This window comes from Eutrigla gurnardus (assembly GCF_963514095.1).
Source record: "Eutrigla gurnardus genome assembly, chromosome: 3".
NCBI lineage: Eukaryota > Metazoa > Chordata > Actinopteri > Perciformes > Triglidae > Eutrigla > Eutrigla gurnardus.
In genome coordinates this window covers 24,925,137-24,943,995 of record NC_139917.1, presented here as the reverse complement: position 1 = coordinate 24,943,995, position 18,859 = coordinate 24,925,137, and the positions used below count along the sequence as shown (strand labels likewise).

The 18,859-nt window shown below is 42.3% G+C and overlaps 1 protein-coding gene across 4 annotated transcripts in view; it reads left to right on the top strand.

The window, feature by feature from the left end:
• The window catches only part of rptor (regulatory associated protein of MTOR, complex 1), a 126,564-nt gene that overhangs the window by 34,912 nt on the left and 72,793 nt on the right, over positions 1 to 18,859 (top strand). For all 4 annotated transcript variants that reach the window (XM_084006434.1, XM_084006432.1, XM_084006433.1 and 1 more), the window contains exons 5-7: positions 8,522 to 8,680; positions 9,639 to 9,785; positions 15,305 to 15,480. In XM_084006434.1, coding sequence (XP_083862560.1) covers positions 8,522 to 8,680; positions 9,639 to 9,785; positions 15,305 to 15,480 — 482 coding nt within the window. The remainder of the gene's footprint in view (positions 1 to 8,521; positions 8,681 to 9,638; positions 9,786 to 15,304; positions 15,481 to 18,859) is intronic.

Sequence of the window (18,859 nt, the reverse complement as noted above, 5' to 3'; positions counted from 1 at the left end):
CCAGTTTGTATCAATTAATCACTCCTTTAACGCTTTAACTTACTCATATTTTCAAAAAGTTTTGAATTTATTTCACACACAGGCCGCCATAGGATGAGCACTCTGAAACCAGGACTCGGGGTGATAATGAAAAGGTTTTAATACAACTTAAATTTGACTCGGTAGATTACCTGACTAGAAGTGCATCAACACACTGTCGCAACATCACACAGAGTCGGAGCAGCAGCAGTCCCAGAGCTCCGTCTCCAGGCTAATGGCTTGTGGCACTCTTGCCCGCTCCAATCCCTCCTCAATCACCAACTGGTGTGACTCTCCCTGCAGGTGGCTGGAAATGAGGGCAGCAGTTGATTAGAGCAGAGGAGAGCGCTGTAAAAGGCAGCCGGCTGCTCGGGATAAGAATAGATGCTTCAGTGCCTCTGTCGGACCTACCGGCACTTTCAATGCATCCACCAGTACTTCAGGACAAATTAAACATCTGTTTGTCCTTCTTAATACAACCTTACAAGTTAGTGTGAACTTTCATATGTTTTATAGATGTGTATTTTGGCTGTTAAGATTGTTTGCCATAAACATTTTTATGATAATAGTTCAAATGTGATGCGGACGTAGCAAATACATCGTGACATACAAAAAGCATGTGACTTAAACGCTCCCTCAAGCTGCTGCGCCACCGAAGAGACAGAAAATAATGACAAAAACATCGGACCTGCGTGGGGCGATGAGGAGACAACCTCACTTAGAGTTTGAGATTTGACTTGTGCTCTTTGAATGACATCAGATCTTCTTCTGCAATGGTTTATTGACGCCCGACTGAAGGATTAGCGCCGCCAGCGTTTTATTTTGATGTGCTCAATTCCTAATATTGGCATCACTGTAGTGGATTTTATTTTGCAGATTTTCTGAGAATAGTATCATATTTTGTGTTTTATTTAATGTGCTCGAGCTAAAAACCCCCCAAAAAAAACATATTATGAATGTTATTCTAAATGGCCCGCTCAAAGCCTCTCAGGCTTCATTTTTCATCACCTTCTGCCCCCCAGATGAGTTAAAATGACTAAATAACAAACACACACACACACACACAGATCTCAGAGAGCTGCTGGGAATTCAGCTTTTAATTGGACTGGTGCTTTAGAGGTCTCTCTGCCCCTTCTCCATCTCTAACAAACACACATAACATGTTCACAGAGCTTTTAATCTAAAATACATTCCGTCAAATCTTCCTGAATCTGTCACGTATGCTCATCGTGAACATGTTTCAGCATAATTTGTTTTGTGGTTTTTACCAGTTTTGATGCCCTCACAGAAGAGCTGAACTTGCTTTGCTTACCTTTGGCTTTTGTTTCTTCCTAGCATTAAAATAAACACATGCAATAGGATCAGGGCTCACTCAAACTTTATGGAGAAATCAAATGCTTTTGTCAAGGAGTGACAGGACGTGACGTCTAAAAATAAGCAAGTAAGCCCTCAGGAAGAGGGGTGTAGAAGCAAATTTACCATATTGGTCCGTCATGTGAGGCCCACATAGACTTTTTCCCATTGACTTATATTGGAAAAGAGATCTCTGTAACTCAGCGGGTATTTTATTTGTAGGTAAATCCACATTCCAGTATGGACCTTTATTTTAATCATGAAGTCGTAACGGTTGTAAAATGCATGATTGGTTGGCGAAGATCGCCGGAAGGTGATTTTATAAGTCTGAAGTCAAACTTTAAAAAGTCACATTAAAAAGTTTGTTCACCCGTGTCTAAAGCCATAGTATTTGAAATGTTATTGGTGTTATCTCATCCTGTTTTACATAGAGTAAACAAGCACCAGTTACATAACCCATGTCACTTAGTCAGCTGTGGCAGCACTCCTGCTGCTCACTTCAAGCATCAGACTCGTGTTAAACACAAGAATGGAAGAAGTAGAAATGAAATCATGCATGTTTTCTGTACCATCTCCATTTTCAACACGTAAGGCCTTTACAAAGTCACCACAGAAGAAACGGAGATGTTGAAACTTGCGACTCTGAAGCCTGAGTTTTGGGACTGAGAAATGGCAGAATGGGTAATGTGGTCTTGACAGGAGGCGTGTGCTGGCAGAAGGAAAGAGACACGCTATCTCTTCCTCTGTTCTATCCGACCTGCTGTGAACTGACTCAGCCCGGACACACTGGTCCCAGCAGGACTGCTGTCACTGGGGAAATGTCTCCTGCCATACAAGCCGGCTATTTATCAAACTGGCTCTACTTTGTAAGTTAAATTTGAATGAGTATACTTTATTCATCCCTGTAGGGAAATAGTGTTTTACTTGCCCCCTTTCCAGGTCAGACCGCGTGGCTGACTGCAGATCTGTATTGTTGGGGTTTCTTTTTTCATATACTTGCTATCAGAAATATCCAACCTATTTACTTTTTGAAATTACACTGAACAACTGCTCTACTCCAAGTTCCCTCCAGATGTCTGAACTGCTCACCTATTCTTTGAGGGTGAACTCAGGGCCCCTGTGTGGGGAAGCTAATTTTGGATTGCTGCATCCACAGTTTCATTCTTTCGGTCTTTAACCGAAGGTCATGACCACAGGTGAGAGTTAGAAACACAGATTGTTTTCCGTCGGAGAGCCATGGCCTCGGACTTGGTGGTCTAGACTTGCTGACCCTCAACTTCGCTGCTTCACACCTCAAAAGCCAGCAGAACCACATCATCCACGAAAAAGCCGAAATGCAATCCTTTAGCCCTCCATGATGATACCTCTCGTCTCCTTGGTTTTCCCTTAAGATTCTGTCTATGTAAATCAAAGAATCTGTGACGAGGCCCAACATCCAACAACCACTGAGAATGCACTTGACATCTTGGCGGGAATGCTGACACAGCTCTCACTCTGGTGCTACAAGGACTCTTGGTCTCTAGTACCCTTGACTCGCCCAAACAAGATATCTAGATCAGAGTTTGGATGGTCAAACTCCCATGACCACTCCAGGATCCACTGTTCTGCAACCAGGATGCTCCCGCTTAATCTGAAACTTTGAAATTTGACAGCCTTCAGTGTATCAGACTGGCTTAATATGATCATCTGACCTAAAATTCCCCCAAAAAATCTGTTGTCCTGTAACCTTTTGTGTTTTATATCTTTGTAGAGAATGTATATCCAATACTATCATACAGGAGTCCTCATTGACGTGCAGTATTGCTTCAAATTGTTTCATGCAACCAGTGATATTACAGGGATAAATACCATGGTATGGCGAAATATCTGGCATTTGACTAATTGCTAACATAATATATGTTAGAGGATTTTGTCTTTTCTGATCCACAGCTCGAACAACATCCAGGAGTTAATTTAGGCGAAGCTCACACTAAAAACCCCATTTAATTCTGACGATCAATTTGGTGTCATTCAAGCTCCAAACAAGTGCAGGTTGCCTCAAAGACAAGTCTTGATTGCCGGTCCTTTTCTGAGTGCGAGTTTTTGTGCGATGAGAACAGAATTATGCGACATTGATATATTGTAGAACAGACACATAAAACTCTACAAACGTATCCCATTTGTCTGCTGATCATGAAAACTATTTGCCCCATCATGCTGCAGAGCCGGATGCATTTTCCCCTTCACTCTGATTCTAAGATGTCCATCGTTATTTATGACAAATGAAGTCTTTAACAGACTTGAAACTTCAATAATGCTCATTTCTGCCTGAGCTCCTCGTGATCATCACGGAAGATAAATAATGTGTCAACTGCAGCGGAGCTCAGCAGGATTTACTGGTAGATTCCCCAATAATCTTATAAATTGCCTTATTTGAAGATGAACTCTAAAATAAGTTGGTGGATGTATGATGTCCGGGTGGCGACTGTGCTCTCGTGGGCGGGTTCTGCCTTTTATTGTTAATATTATTAATGAGAATTCACAATTATTTAGATCAGCTGGGTAAGATCAGGGAAAGAAATACTAATAAAATTGGCAAGAAGATGCAATACTGTAAAACCGTTCTCCTCAACCTTCTTCTCCTCCTTTTCTTTCTTTCTGTCCTTGGTTGATTGGTGATTGAGAGGCCAGAGGCTAACTTTGCTCATTTCCTGTCTCTGACAACACGTTCCTGCTGCCGTCATCCAAGTTAACATGTCCTTTAAGTTCTATTTGACCTTCAACTTCAAAACGACGGCTGCATTCCATCAAGCTGCATTACGTCTTACATTGCAGACTCAAACATTCATGTTGATGAACATATATCGTAGTTCGGGGACGACTATCGAAGTAGAAGTTTTCCTTCATGAAGAGAAATGAACAGGTTTTACCTTTAAACCAGTGCTCTATCACGATATAACTTGAAACGTTGCTGGACTTTCTAATTACATCTCGATTCCAGTTGTTTGCCGTCAGAACATTGCCTTTTTTTGTTGTCTAAAATGTAGCCGGATGTGTGTGACAGCCAGCGAGGCATCAACCGCACCTTTTAACCGCTTTAACAGTCTGTATTTTAATTGCATCCTGAATGCTTACGGTACTTTGAAAAGGTCGCCTGTTCTCAGGATGTGACATGATGATGAATGGCGAACGAGCAAAGCACAGAACGCACCTTTAAAAAGAGTTTGTTTCCTGTGGCCTTGACGGATATAATGGAGGTGTGTTATAGAGGTGATGTGAGGTAAAGACGCGGCAGGGAGACTGCTGTGGTTTTGCATCAAGCTCTGGAGGGAGACGCTCGCTGTAGGACGCTGAAGCTCCCCCTTCAGGTCAAGGCAGTTAATGTCAGGAGGAGATGAGTCAAGTCGCACACACACTCGAGCATCCTCTCCTTTCTCCCAGAAAACCGGGATTGGTGTATTTAAATGGACTCTCCTAATCGTCTTCCATACTAATGATCTCTCTATGCCACTTGAAATGAATATGCTCGACTAAATCAAATTGGGATCGGTCTCAAAGTACTACAAGCAAATAGTGAAAACACTCGTCTCACCTGCCTGTTTCCCTCTCTTTCACTCTTCGGCACACCTTCCACAATGTTATCTGAACTATCTCTCTACGAGCTCTGATTTCAAATGCTATACCGCCGTCCCTGCAGGTCCCTCACTAACACCATCACGCCATTCAGATACCACTCGATATCGTCGGGATGAGTGCTGCATCTCTTGGCATTCAGACCCTCCGATCCGATTACGCCCAAATTGAATCAGCCTGTCAGCTCCGCTATCACACTGCAATTCAAACTCCTCCAGATACGGGAAGCTGAAATGTGGCATCTTTGATCGAGGCCTGTTCAGTTTGGCCTCTGCAGGATGTGTGATGTGAAGAACAATGAGCGAGTTATAACTTTATGACTACGAATCATGATTAATAATTAGGATCTAACGCAATTTAAATAATGATCAAACAGCTGTAGCATTTAAACACCAAGCAACTCAAATTACTGTATGAGTCATTAATACAGCATTGATGGGTAAAAGTCTGTTCTTGTGGTTTAAACTGTAAATTCTCAAATAAGAAAGTCTAAATAATCTCAAACTAGAGACCACATTGCTGGATCACACCAGTTGCAACGTGAAATTGAGCCATTGGGGGACTTGCAAAGTTTTGTGATGCCAAATTGGGTTGTGAATGGTCAACAATGATACTCAAACTGATTAAAAATCATCTCAGGGACTTCTATTTGTATTATGTTTCATTCAGCTCTTAAAGTTTGGAATTAAAGAACACTCTGATTTGCGTTTCCATTTGGCTACCAATTTAGTTCAGGTCTCAGTAGGCCTACGTTTGTAGCTTCTGACTGAATCTCTGTGGTTGAAGTGTAGTTTCTCCCCCGTGTCCCTGTTTGTCTGTTTTATTTTACTGTTTAGCTTTCGGCTAGGAGTCGTTGCTGGTAATGAAAACCCAACTCTGCATGAGTTTGCTGTCGTAAAAAAAGAAGCTTATAAATGAACACATTATTGTGAAGAATTGAGAAAATGAAATGTGTTCATCACCAAATTAGTGGTTAGTTAGTGGTTCCTCAATAAATACACATTTGCTAATCACTAATCAGGAAGGAAGGGCACAAGGAGCAGAAATACCATTTAAATAACAGGACTTTTATTGTGAAGAATATATTAAATGAGTGTGTTCATCCACTGTTGTGTGCCTCTCCTTTTGAGCACTAGTCATAGCCATGCTTACACACACCTTCAAGCAGGTAGCCCTGTTGTTTTGGGACAGACACGATGAAAACACTTAGCGAAAAGCCCACAGGTAGATGTGAGGCTGTGATGAGCAACATATGGTAGATACACTAGGTCAGAAATAAATCTAGGCATTACCATTTAATTCATTGTCCATAGATCTTCCTTTGTGTCCAAGTAAACAAAAGTGCATGGCTAATTATGCAGAATGACATCATTGAACGCCCCTTATAGGGTCAGAACGGGTGGTCGGATAGGCCTATTTATATTTCACAACTGGTAAATTGCGGAGCGTTGCATGGAGTGATAATAATCTATGATTTGATACCCAGCTCGGATGCAGCTGAGTGATGTGTAGCTTGTATCCATGGAGACATGATTGCCCCTCCAGCTGATCAATGAGAATTCTTCCTTCTGCACAGCCCCATGCAGTTAGAAATCATTCTCAGTGGCTGATTTCTAAGGCTTTGTGTTTTCGAACCGTTCTGTCAAAACTGTCCAGATTCAAGGCTGAGTCTTTGTCTCGTCGTTGTTCCATGTCTCTTTGAGTATTTGCTGGTTTTGTGAGACGTTGGGGTTAAAATATGGCTTCCTCTGTAAGGAGGCTGGTTGGTAGTTATGTAAACTTGTTGACAGCTGTATGTCCCTTATACACACACACACACACACACACACACACACACGTATGAACAATAAAGGCACGAGTATCACACTCACTTCACTGTTATAAAATCAATGGGACTGGTGAAGTATGACCTGAAGAAAGCAGCAGGTGACAGAGAGAACAAGTCGAGAGCAGTCAACAGAGCGCCACGCAAAACTTCAGTGTCTTTGTGTTTGTTTTATGTTTAAGATCTGCTTCAAATCTGCACTCAAAAAGCACTTCTCTGCCCGATTTGCTAGGCCGCATTATACAAGAGGTTTGCAGAAGTGGGGCTATATCGTGTCACAATTTATACCCTTCCCACCAACAACAGCTTGTTTCAAGTTCACACTCGAAGTGTAAAAAAAAAACATCCTTGTGTTCCCACAAATTACACTTGCTTTTGTCCCATTTGGGTGTCTCCAAATGAAGAGCAACTGCCTCATTTGTTTGATGCCGAGAGTTTTTTTTCCAGCAAATATCATTACGTTTCAAAGACGTGAAAGGGCTTTTAAAAGATTTGACATCTTTCAAAGCACGACCTTTGTTTGAGTCAATATTGGATCATCGCTTACAAAATGTGTCGGTCAGCTCTGCCAGCTACTTTTAGTCACATCATCGATGAGTCAGATCCTTATTTTTGGCTGCTCAAAAAACAGAACAAATGTGCACCAAATGTATTTTAATAATACATTTGGTGAAATATTTGGAGGCAACGCCTTTTGTGTGTGTATTGTAAATCAAATAGGATTTCAGAGTTTTACAAAGTGATGAACACATTCAAATTGGTGGCAAATTACTGAAAAACAGAAGAACTGTACTGGATGAGTTTCCCCTCTTTGCCTAACATGGTATTTATTATTTAGTTTTTGTGTCAAATTGCGAATTGTGATTATGCTCATGTTTGTATCACTACAACATTTCTGGTGTCTGGTAGTTGTTGTGACGTTCTTGAGAGTTGTTCATCTGTGTGTCCTCGTCGGTTCTGCAGTTGAATCAAAAGCTTCCTACGGGGTTTTTATTTTTGCTAAGGTTGCTCTCTCTCTTGGATTTTTTAGAGATCTAAGCAAGGAACATTATTTATTCGCCTCTTAGCCACATGCAGGTCAGCTTGACATGTCAAGCTGTTAACCTCACTCACCGCTTCACTGGCAATTAACGTCAAACCGTACCTGTTTAACTTGAATGTGGAATTCATGTCAAATATATAAGCTTGATTTATCTTCTCTTTATTATAGAACTCAAGCTCATGCCAGTTTTTTCATGCTAGCTGTTGATCATTAGAATGTCTTTTATTGAAATGAGCAGTAAGTGTGTAAGACCCTGTTGTATGACGCTGATGTATACTCGTGACGCACACAACATAAAGATTGAAAGAAACCATGATGTGATCCCCTCATGGTTTCTCATAGATGTACATCTCTTTGTCCTCCATCTCTCTTTCCCCGTGGCATTGATTGCGATATATTACATTCATTTAAATTCATACAATACCAGCAGGTATTGCGTCATTTAACATTATGAATAGGGATGTACCACTCGCTCTGCTCTTCTCCCAGGATTTGCAGTCAAGTGGTCAATGTGTTGAGATATGTTATTACACCCTATCTGCAATATATATTTTGTGTGTGAAGTTTGTGAGACGGATTGTAGTTCCTACGTCTGTCTGCGTCAGTAAAATGCAGGCTTCCACTTACAGGGATCATGCTGACGCCATCCTTCTCTCCCCCCTGTTTTCCAGGCCCGTTACAAACAGAGTCTGGACCCCACGGTGGACGAGGTGAAGAAGCTGTGCACGTCGCTGAGACGCAACGCCAAAGAGGAGCGGGTCCTCTTCCACTACAACGGCCACGGGGTGCCACGGCCCACTGTCAATGGAGAGATCTGGGTTTTTAATAAGGTACCACACAGACAAACGAGTAGTCTGCTCGGGACATTCAAACAGTCGCCGTGGACGTGTAGAGCTTTGGTGCAACAGGGTTCCAATGAAAACGTTATCATCCATTGTTGAGATGTGACAGGCTGTGTTTACATCACAAATGCAACTATAATGGGATTAAAGGGACGAAGAATTGAAGGTTACACAGAGTAATTGATTTACAAAATGGGCATTGTTTGAGGAATCAGCATTCCGTTAATTTGGACCGCTCATCTCGCAGGTGAAATGCAGGTAGAGTAAGGAGAGTACCTCACAAGGGTTTTGTGCTTCTTGAAAAGTTCTTGTGGTCAAAAAGTGCTCAACAACTAGTTGCTCAACAAATATGTTGCTTATAGCCCACCTGCCTGCTGAGATCTTAGGACATAAAGTCTGGAGTTGTTCATCACCTTGTTCTATAAGTAAGCACCCACTCACAATGATGCACCGCTGCTGTCTGGGCTTAGGTGTTGCCTCCACGTCCCCAGTACACCCTCAGGCCTCCTGCCTTTTTCTCCTCCTCTCTTCTCCCTTTTCCCTCCACGTCTTACCCATCAGACTTATTCCTTTCCCCGTAAAATGAAGCTGCTGTCGCCGGCTGCTGAAACGGGAGATCAGCGGGGTTGATTTGGTGTTACAGAAATGTTGGTAAAGTGGTGCAGAATCAAATTTTATAGTATAGGGTAGTATAGGGTATAACACCTTTTATAGAACCACGGTTATTCGATTTATTGCCAGTTTCTGCAATCCCATCATCCTCATGTTTCTGTCTCTCTCATCCACCCTCGTTATGATTTTCTCTTTTCAACAGTTTCTCTCCCCCCCTCTCCTCTGCTCACATTCTTCATCAAACAGATGACGAGTTAATAATTCAATACAGATCTATAAAAGTGAGTTTGCAGCCATAACATCTCATCTCTCTCATCTCTCTCTCTCGTTTCAGAACTACACCCAGTACATCCCACTGTCCATCTACGACCTGCAGACGTGGATGGGGAGCCCGTCCATTTTTGTGTACGACTGCTCCAATGCGGGAATCATCGTCAAGTCGTTTAAGCAGTTCGCCCTGCAGAGAGAGCAGGAGCTGGAGGTGGGCAGCTGCACAGACAACACACACTTGTGGTTTTACAGCGTAACGCAACACAGCAGCAGTGAATTTGTAGTAGGATCGTAATTTTAGGGGGGGGGGGGGGGGGGTTGGCATCTAGGTGAGTCATACAAATTTGCAGTGTGTGCAAAATGCTGGTATTTCTGAGTAAATAATGGAAAAGTGGGAGATTTCTTACTTGCCTGCACACACACACACACACACACACCATAAAAAATCACACACGCTGTCATATAATCTATATTTATACAGCAGGCAAAGGTGTCCGCGAGTGTCGAGTCACGATTCTCCACTTCAGTCGGCTCTCTGAAACATTCCAGGATGTCTTCAATGCCGTGATTCAGTCAATCAAACAAGCAGCTCATATAAATCATTGAGTTTTGGTTTGGTCTCGGGAGCACACACACACACACACACACACACACACACACACACACACACACACACACACACACACACACACACGCGCACTCACACTCACACAGATGCACACACCACTACCAGCCCTGGTCCCTTCACCAGCTTCATCTTTTTATTACGTTTTCTCTCTCTTTCTCCCTCCCGGCTATGGCATGTTATGTGAATCCCTAATGAGATGGCGCTGTCATTCATCTCAATTATTCATGGAGAAGTTTCAGCCTGGCTGTAAAACGAGTGAGACAGGGAGACAGAGAGACAGAGGGGGGGGGTACAGGATGAACACTACTGAGCAGAGAGATCGGAGGGAGAGCTTCTGTGAGTGTTACCTGTTAAAGTAAAGGTGAAGGCAGCGGCTAAACTGCTGAGTTGCTGCAGCGTTAGCCACCGCTGCTCTGTTGTGTTTAAGTCTGCAGGGGTAACGCCGGGGCTAAACCCTCTACTCCTATTTTGCTAAATACCAAGATTTGTTTTCCTTTTTCAGGAATCAAAAGAAATGGTTCCATTGCAACATCTATTTTGAGTTTCTCTGTCTAGTTATTTGTCAAAAACATTGAATCATTTTAATACTGATTGAGTTTGGAGCATGAAGTACATAAGTATGCGTTCCAAATTGCATACTTTCTTTCTACTTTTAGTACATACTGCAGCTGTACTTGCAAGGTATGTACTGTTGCATCCAGTATGCATTCAGTTGGGAGATACTACATCCTTATACCATTACACACGTAACTTTGACCCTATTGCTCATATATCTGCTGCTCAGAGGATTGTGGGTCGGATAGGCAGAGAAACATGCTGGTTGCATACTGTAAAATGCAGATGCACGAGGACATCCTGGTGTTTTTGGCATGCTGCATTTAGGCAATCTATGTCTTACTTTATTGTTGCTCTCTTTTTTTTTACCTTACATAAAGAATAGCCACTCTTTTGTCACTGAAGTAGACAGGTGGCAAAACACAGCGAGGACTGGAGTTAAATCACTTTGATTAATTAAGTTTCTTCCCAAAATATTTCATATATATTATATAATATATCTCACCCCCGCACACAGGAAGTATATAATGGGTGGAGGTAATGTAAAATTAACAGAGAGGCGATGACTTCCAGAGACTTTTTAATCATGCAGGAGATAATCCAAGTGGGGAGTCCCCCACCTCGCCCACGCGCTCCTGCACCCGCATCCCTCTGTCGTGACACGACACTCACACACAGCCATTTTTAAATAGACACATATGCATGGTGCACACGATTCACAAAGCACGACAGGCCGGATCCCACCAGGGACTATTTTTTGGACATGTAGTGATGCAGATGAAGACCAGAACATGTAGAAAACGGTTGAAGGGATGATGTGAAAGTGAGGAGGAGGTGTTTCATCACTCCTCCACAGCACCATATCAGCCTCCCCCGGCAGCCCATTCAGTCTGTCTATCTGTCTGTGTGTGTGTGTCTCTCTCTGTGTGTGTGTGTGTGTGTGTGTGTGTGTCTGCTCTGAGTACTCTATTATAGGGCCACCTGCTTCCTTTTTAATATCTCATCACTTCAATGCGTGCACTCAGCAAACATGTTCTCCGCATTAGCTGCAGTGTGTGTGTGTGTGTGTGTGTGTGTGTGTGTGTGTGTGTGTGTGTGTGTGTGTGTGTGTGTGTGTGTGTGTGTGTGTGTGTGTGTGTGTGTGTGTGTGTGTGTGTGTGTGTGTGTGTGTGTGTGTGTGTGTGTGTGTGTGTGTGTGTGTGTGTGTGTGTTGAGGGATAGATCTTTGTGGTCCCAGCATTTCCAGGATGCTCACATCAAGCCTTTTAATGAATAATTAATGCTAAGGCTATAAAATGTATTGCTTGACTATAGTTGCATTTTGGTAGCCGTGCGTGTTGTGCATGTCTACTGTGTTTGTGTCTTTTTACACCCCCCCCCCCCTGCAGGATTAGTCTCCTCAATTAGTGCCACTTAAAAAAATAAAAGGTATTTCCAGCATTTAAATTGCACCCTGACATCCTCAGTGGAAGAAGGAGAAAAGGAATGGCGTCATGGTGACTTTCATGGTAATTTGAGAGATTACAGTATGCTAATGTGATAATTACAGTGGTTCTGTTGGCAATGCTGTCATCTTATTTACCGTTCGGATTACTGCGGCGCCGTCACACGGTTCCTTTCCAGATTTCTTTCAGGAGACAATGTTCTTCTTAGGTTGACACGAGAGGCTTTAGGAACGCACGCCGCATTGTTTGTGATGCCTGCTTCTGCCAGCGAGCTGAAATTTCCCTCATTAGAGAGAGGGAGAAGAGGAATTACGTTCCAAGAAGATTGGCACAGATCCATCTGCACAGAAACAACCAGGCACCCACTCATGCCTGCGAGCATTTCAAAGAGAAATGAAATATGCATGTTGGGAGGGGGGAAAAAAAACAAAAAAAGACACATGCGCTGTTAAACAAGTTATCACAATTCCCCCCCATTAATTTAAGCTATTCCTCTGTATATTTAATATCATGATTTATTCATGTGTGTGCAGAGCTTCTTATAGAGCGGCTTCGTAAATACATAATGTCTCACACTGAGATCTGAGCTTCGGCTGCTGCAGCGTTTTTTCCCCCCCATCAGTTATTATAGAGTCAGTTAATGAGTTATTGGACTAGCAGAGAGCAGGAAGGCTGTGCAATATATACAGGAGCAGGGAGACATTACATAAATCCACAGTGCCTCATCACAAGCCAGTCATTTACGCTTTGATTAGCCTAACTTGAAAACTAGAGTGAACATTTTGAATCAGGTCATGGCATTTTGAAGAAGGAAATACTGACACGTTCTTTTATTTTTCGTTGCTTTGTTTCAAGGGACTTTTCAAGGTCTTCAGTAGGAATCGCAAATGCTCTTGTTTTCAGCCCTCTGCATCGTTTCTTGTCTCATCCTCTAATTGAGTCGACTCACCCTCTGGCTGCAGAAACAGTAGGACATCCCTCAACGCTCGAGTCGGGTGGGTTTACCCCAACTTGCAGCGCCGCAGGCTGTGAGGCCCAATGAGTAGTTTCCCTTCAGGAGCTGTAGTGCATCACTGCTGTGTTTGTGGATGGAGAGTATCTCACTCTATATGTCTGGCGCGTCACACTTATACGCTTGCTCGTGTTCTGTGAACGGTCCACATTGATCACCAGACACGTTGAGTGTCCTCCATCACTCAAGCTCTATCGGCTATATCGGCTCTGCATTGAAGCAGGTTCTAAATTGTCCACCTCAAATAATACAAGGATCCCAGCACTACCCAAAAACTCTGGGTCACATGAGTACAGTTCTTTGATGGATTGGAGCAAAGACAAAACCCAGAGTACAGTAAATAAAGGACCTGTGTTTCATTGGCTTTATATTAGATTAGGCTGCACAATGAGTCAATTATTAATCGTGATCATGATTTTGACTTCCCGCAATTAAATGCCTGTGATATTGACGTTTAAATGTGGAAATAGTTTGAAGCTTGAAATCAGTCGACAGAAGTAAAACGTTATTGTAAGAGTGGCCAGTGAAACTTTTTGCTGATCATTTTGCATTTGAACTCCTATTTCGGACGAATCCCAAGGGATTCCTATTAAAGTGTGGATAAAAACTTCAGAAAAGACATCCTGTTGTATTCTTTTCATGTCATCACTGTGACAGCCACACACGGCTGCCGTCAATGAAAAACAACAGCAAAACAACTGTCTGCAGTCAATTAAAAATGGATGAGCAACATGTTGCAGTGTTTCTTGGAACAATAGAGACTTTGGGTTTTTGCAGAAAAGAGTCGATGATAGCCATAATAATCTCCCTCCCTCGTTTCTTACGGAAATTGAGCAGAGCTACAAAATGAAAGCAGTCAGGGATGTTAAAGGGAAGCATTGGATTTCTGCCTCCATTTAGCTCATTAAAGTCTACTCAGCAAATGACAGAAAACCACCTAGAAAACACATGCATAATCATGGCTTTCAAATCTAAGTGAAGTTTCCCATCATATCTAAGCTTCCTCCGATTTTCCATTTCCACGCTAAGTATTGACTGAGCCGTTCCACCGTGTGGAAATAACATCTAAATCTGTTTTTAGAATAGACAAGATCATTGTTTATCACTAAAGACCGCCTGCTAAGGGAGCAAGCAAGAGGAACATTTCCTCACTGGGATCGATGAACCATCACATTATCGTTACAAAATGTCTCAGGCAGTGCGTCAGTTGTAATGTCTTGCCGAGAAGCGTCGGGTAGCAAACCTGTATTTTCTGCCGTCGCATTCTGTGTTGTTTTGAGAGAAAACAAAACGCCAAAAAAAGAACTTTCATTGCTCATCCCATGCTGTCCATAACAGAAGGAGAAAGATGAACTCGGTTTGTTTCACTTTTTAGTGAGATTTATTTTCAGCAGCTTATGAAGATTTAAAAAATAAACCTCTATGATGGATGAGTTTCAGCCAATAATAAATACAGCAATGGCTGGATTTCTGGTCTCAGTGAAGGCTGTTGCCAAAAGTTGACGAGTGGTCAAATGAAAAGCGGAGCTGCCTTTTTGTAGAGAAGTTTTCTGGGAGCGGCGATTCGATGCCAAATCTGAGGAGAACAAACAGCGTGTAAACCAGTGAGAGCAGGCTTGTGTGAATGCCTTCACCTGGACATTTACACACTCACACTCAGACCTCAGATGACTTGACTGGTCTTCAGCTCAAGTTCATCATGATGTCTTCTTTCGTCATCCTTTCACCTTGTTTTTGTTGCTGTGCCAAAATTAAAATTTCTAGTTACTTTAATATCAAGGCAAAGAAGGAAAAATCGAAGGGAAACACTTTGAAATAGCTTTCCTCAAACTTATTTTACTAATGTTTGTCACCACTTTAAATTCAGATTGTTATATATATAAAAAATATATCTCTTTCTGTCCCTGTCATTAATCTCCACTGACAGTAGGTCAGATTTCAAAACCCAGATTCATTTCGAGAACACTTTCTGTGTTTGCTGCGCTCTCCTGAAGGCTTTAAACCCAATTCTTTACACAGACTCATTTACAGAGCGAGGTTGTATTCTCCACTGAATGTGATTAAAACACCGACCTGTTTTGTCTGTTCAGGTGGCAGCCATCAACCCCAGCCACCCTCTGGCTCAGATGCCGCTGCCGCCCTCCATGAAGAACTGCATCCAGCTGGCTGCCTGTGAGGCCAGCGAGCTGCTGCCCATGAACCCCGACCTCCCGGCTGACCTCTTCACCTCCTGCCTCACCACGCCCATCAAGATCGCCCTCCGATGGTAAAGTTCCCCTCACGTTTTTATGACCCTTCTCACTGCCACACACTATTTCCTTTCCAACATCTGAAACATTCCAGATGGTACATTCAGGATACCTGAAGGAAGGGATTGCTGAGATTTTTTTGTCACCGAACTGAAGCAGTGTTTTCCAATAATGAGCCCCAACAGTGGGAGGAGATTTTTTTGTTGTGGCATTTTTTTGCGGGTAATAAAATGACAAAAAGTTTCTGCTGTGGAAGAATTTGAATTACTTCTCTGCTCATTATCAGTTCAGTTCCTGCTGTGGCTGCAGGGGGCGCAAAGTTTACCTTACAGAAATTGCATTGCCAAAAGATACAGGATAATACGGAGAAAACCTCCTTGTGTTTATAACAGTCAGTCGCTTCTTATCCTTCTGACTCAGTCAGGCAGTAAGAGAAAGTGATCATGTGTACAGCTACTTGAAAACATTTTTCCCCTCTTGTGGTAGTTTATGTAAAACCCCCGCTGCTATTGGGTCTTCATGCTTGGAGCATCCCGTTGCATGCCCAGTAGCACATGGCCCTCCATGCCTTTTGTATTGTACTTTCATTGCTAGTGTTGCCTAATGCAACACAAGGACAAATATTCTTTGGTTTTTATTCATCAAATAAGCCATTCCTACAGATTTGCTACAGATATGTCGGGCTATAAATGAGTAAATCGATTGTAACCGATGCAAACGTATAAAAAAACATCTCCATTGTTGCATTGCAGGACGACGCTGCACCAACACACACATCCGTCTGAGAATAACTTACAATAACTTATGTTGATGCAAAATAAATAATGTAAAATTGCTTTGCCTTATTTGCTTGTTTCATGGATGGTGATTACCATGGCAACCGATGAGGCTTCAAATCATTTGGGTCAGCTTTAGCAGGGACGGTGCTCGATGAAATCTGACCCTGATCAGTAATCGGCTCTGATGAAAAAATGTAAACCGACATCATCCACGGCGATGTAAGATGATGATTCCACAGAGGAAGTTTCAGTAAAAAACAGGTGAAAGATATTCAGGCGTTGTGTGTTGGCTGATACAGTGGCCTCATGTAAATGCAGCATGATGCATCATTCAGAGGACCGTAGCGATGGAGCTCCGAGCTAAAACCACAACGGGAGCACACGGTTGCATCAGACAGTCAGCCTGTGTGTGGCGCACGCTGAGCATATGGGGCTTGCACACCCAGGCAAAGGTGATTGCATCACCTCCGATCCCCTCTCCAAACAAACTGTAGGAAGTTAAATATTAAATATCCAAATATTTATATCAATATGTATTAATATAATATGCTAATACCTGATCTCGTTAAAAAAAGGGGGGCTAACACCTGTGGGTCAGACAGGACTTTATAGAGTGCACTTTAATGACTCTAATGAGCACTATTAATTAGTTAACAAACAATCAATATCATTTCAATAAGTCAGTCTCGGAACTCTTGAATTAGGGATCTTACTTATTCTACTCAGAAATGATATGCACGTACAAAAGCAGTTATAATATAGGGTTATTATTGACTAACTCAGGATTAAACAAAGTGTGTTTTATCCGCGTCATGTCATGTCGAAGGCAAGAAGGGGGGTCACTTGAAAACAAAGTCAACGTGAGAATAACGGTTATCTTCAGGATTTGTCCGACAGCTAGCTGAATGTTTCTTCTCTCCCAGAAATGTGGAAGTGTTTCGTTTTTCTTCCACCATGACCTTCAGCATTATAAGGTCTCAGTATTATGATATTAATATTGATATCCCTTACCAACAGTCCATGTTGGAGAACAAGTTACTAAAAGCCTGCTTCATAGTACTATTCCTTAATACCCTTGTACGGTATGTGTTGGACTGCAGGGGAAACGTCAAGCCTCAGTTTTAATGAATAGAAGTTGTTGTTCAGTAATGGGTCGGGAAATGTAATAATATATTACTGTAAATATGCATTATGTATGAATTTTCCTCACAAAGCTCACAGAGTGGAGTGATGTGTTCTTTTAGCATGAATGCTACTTTGAACATTAACACGTTCAAGGAGAATATTCACTCTTATGACTCAGTTATTCATTAATTCATTCAGCTTTTAACCACTTCCACTTGACATCTTCGGGTTACTTTACTGTCTCTCAGGAGCTAGAGCAGGCTCAGCGTTTGAAACTACAACCGAAAGGAATCCATTGGTACCAACTGTGGCATGCTAGCTAGTTAAATGAAGTCAAAAAGAAAGCTGGGTCTCTCGTAGGTTCAGTGATCCTAATTGTACTCATGTGTTTGTTATATTATATTTTTTACACTTTACCTCACTACATAATGAGGTTTGTGATCTCTAGGCTAATCACAGGCTCATGAAACAAACAATAGACCTAGGGCAGTAGGAAGACGTTTGGCTTTCTTATTGACAATAAAGTGTTTCGCTATCCAAAAAATGTGCTATTCCTCAAGGTCTTGCTGGTTTCTTTTAGGGATTTTTGATCATTTTTTTAAGAAGTCTCGAGTGCGTAAAAATAATCAAAACTAATTTTGTGAATTATTGGTTTATTACCCAAATAGACGATAATGCAAGGTATGTATTCTGGCATGGCTACCTTGTGATTGACAGGTCGCTAAAATGGCGTTACTACCATGGCATCGCTTCCGTCACTACAACGCTACCAATCCAATTAGCTAGAAAGAGTACTTAGCTGTAACGTTTACCTTGAATTATGGAACTTTGTTAACATCATCGAACCAGAAGCCAGATGGAGCCAGATAAACCAGTAAGGTTGCCGCTCGGGGTGCAGTTCTGCTGCTTGTGATCATCACGGTCCAAATATGATCACTTCCTTTCACTGGTTGTAAAAATCCGATGGTGACGGACTAAATGCTGACCTCGAGGCTTCAAAACTGTAGCCCACAAACCAAAGGCTGATGTGACTACGTCTTATATACAGTCTGTACTGAAATCAGTCATTTCCCTTCCGGAAGCACATAGTATACAGATGCCTCCTTCCAGGTTTGGGAGCAAATATTCGTTTAATTAGACTTTGAACTCTTCAAGAGTCTCCAAAGATGTTGCAGCTTCCTCTTACCTTCTTTCCTCCACCTGATCTTCCCAGTGTTTGTTGCCGTCTCTCTTGTATGCTTATTATTTTCTAAATAAAGACATAATAAGCTGTCCTTATCTTAATTTTGCACAGCCCCACAGTGAGACAAAGTGAGAAAATGAGGTAGGGATTGGGTGGAGTTTGGCTCGGTTAGAGTGGGCGGATGGAGGGATTCACTGATGTGCTGGCTTACCTTGGCTTTAAAACTTTGATGAGATGTATTGAGGGATGAATAATGGGGTTTCCAGAGCGAGAGAGAGAGGGAGGATTGAGGAGAGCAAGGCAGTCTGG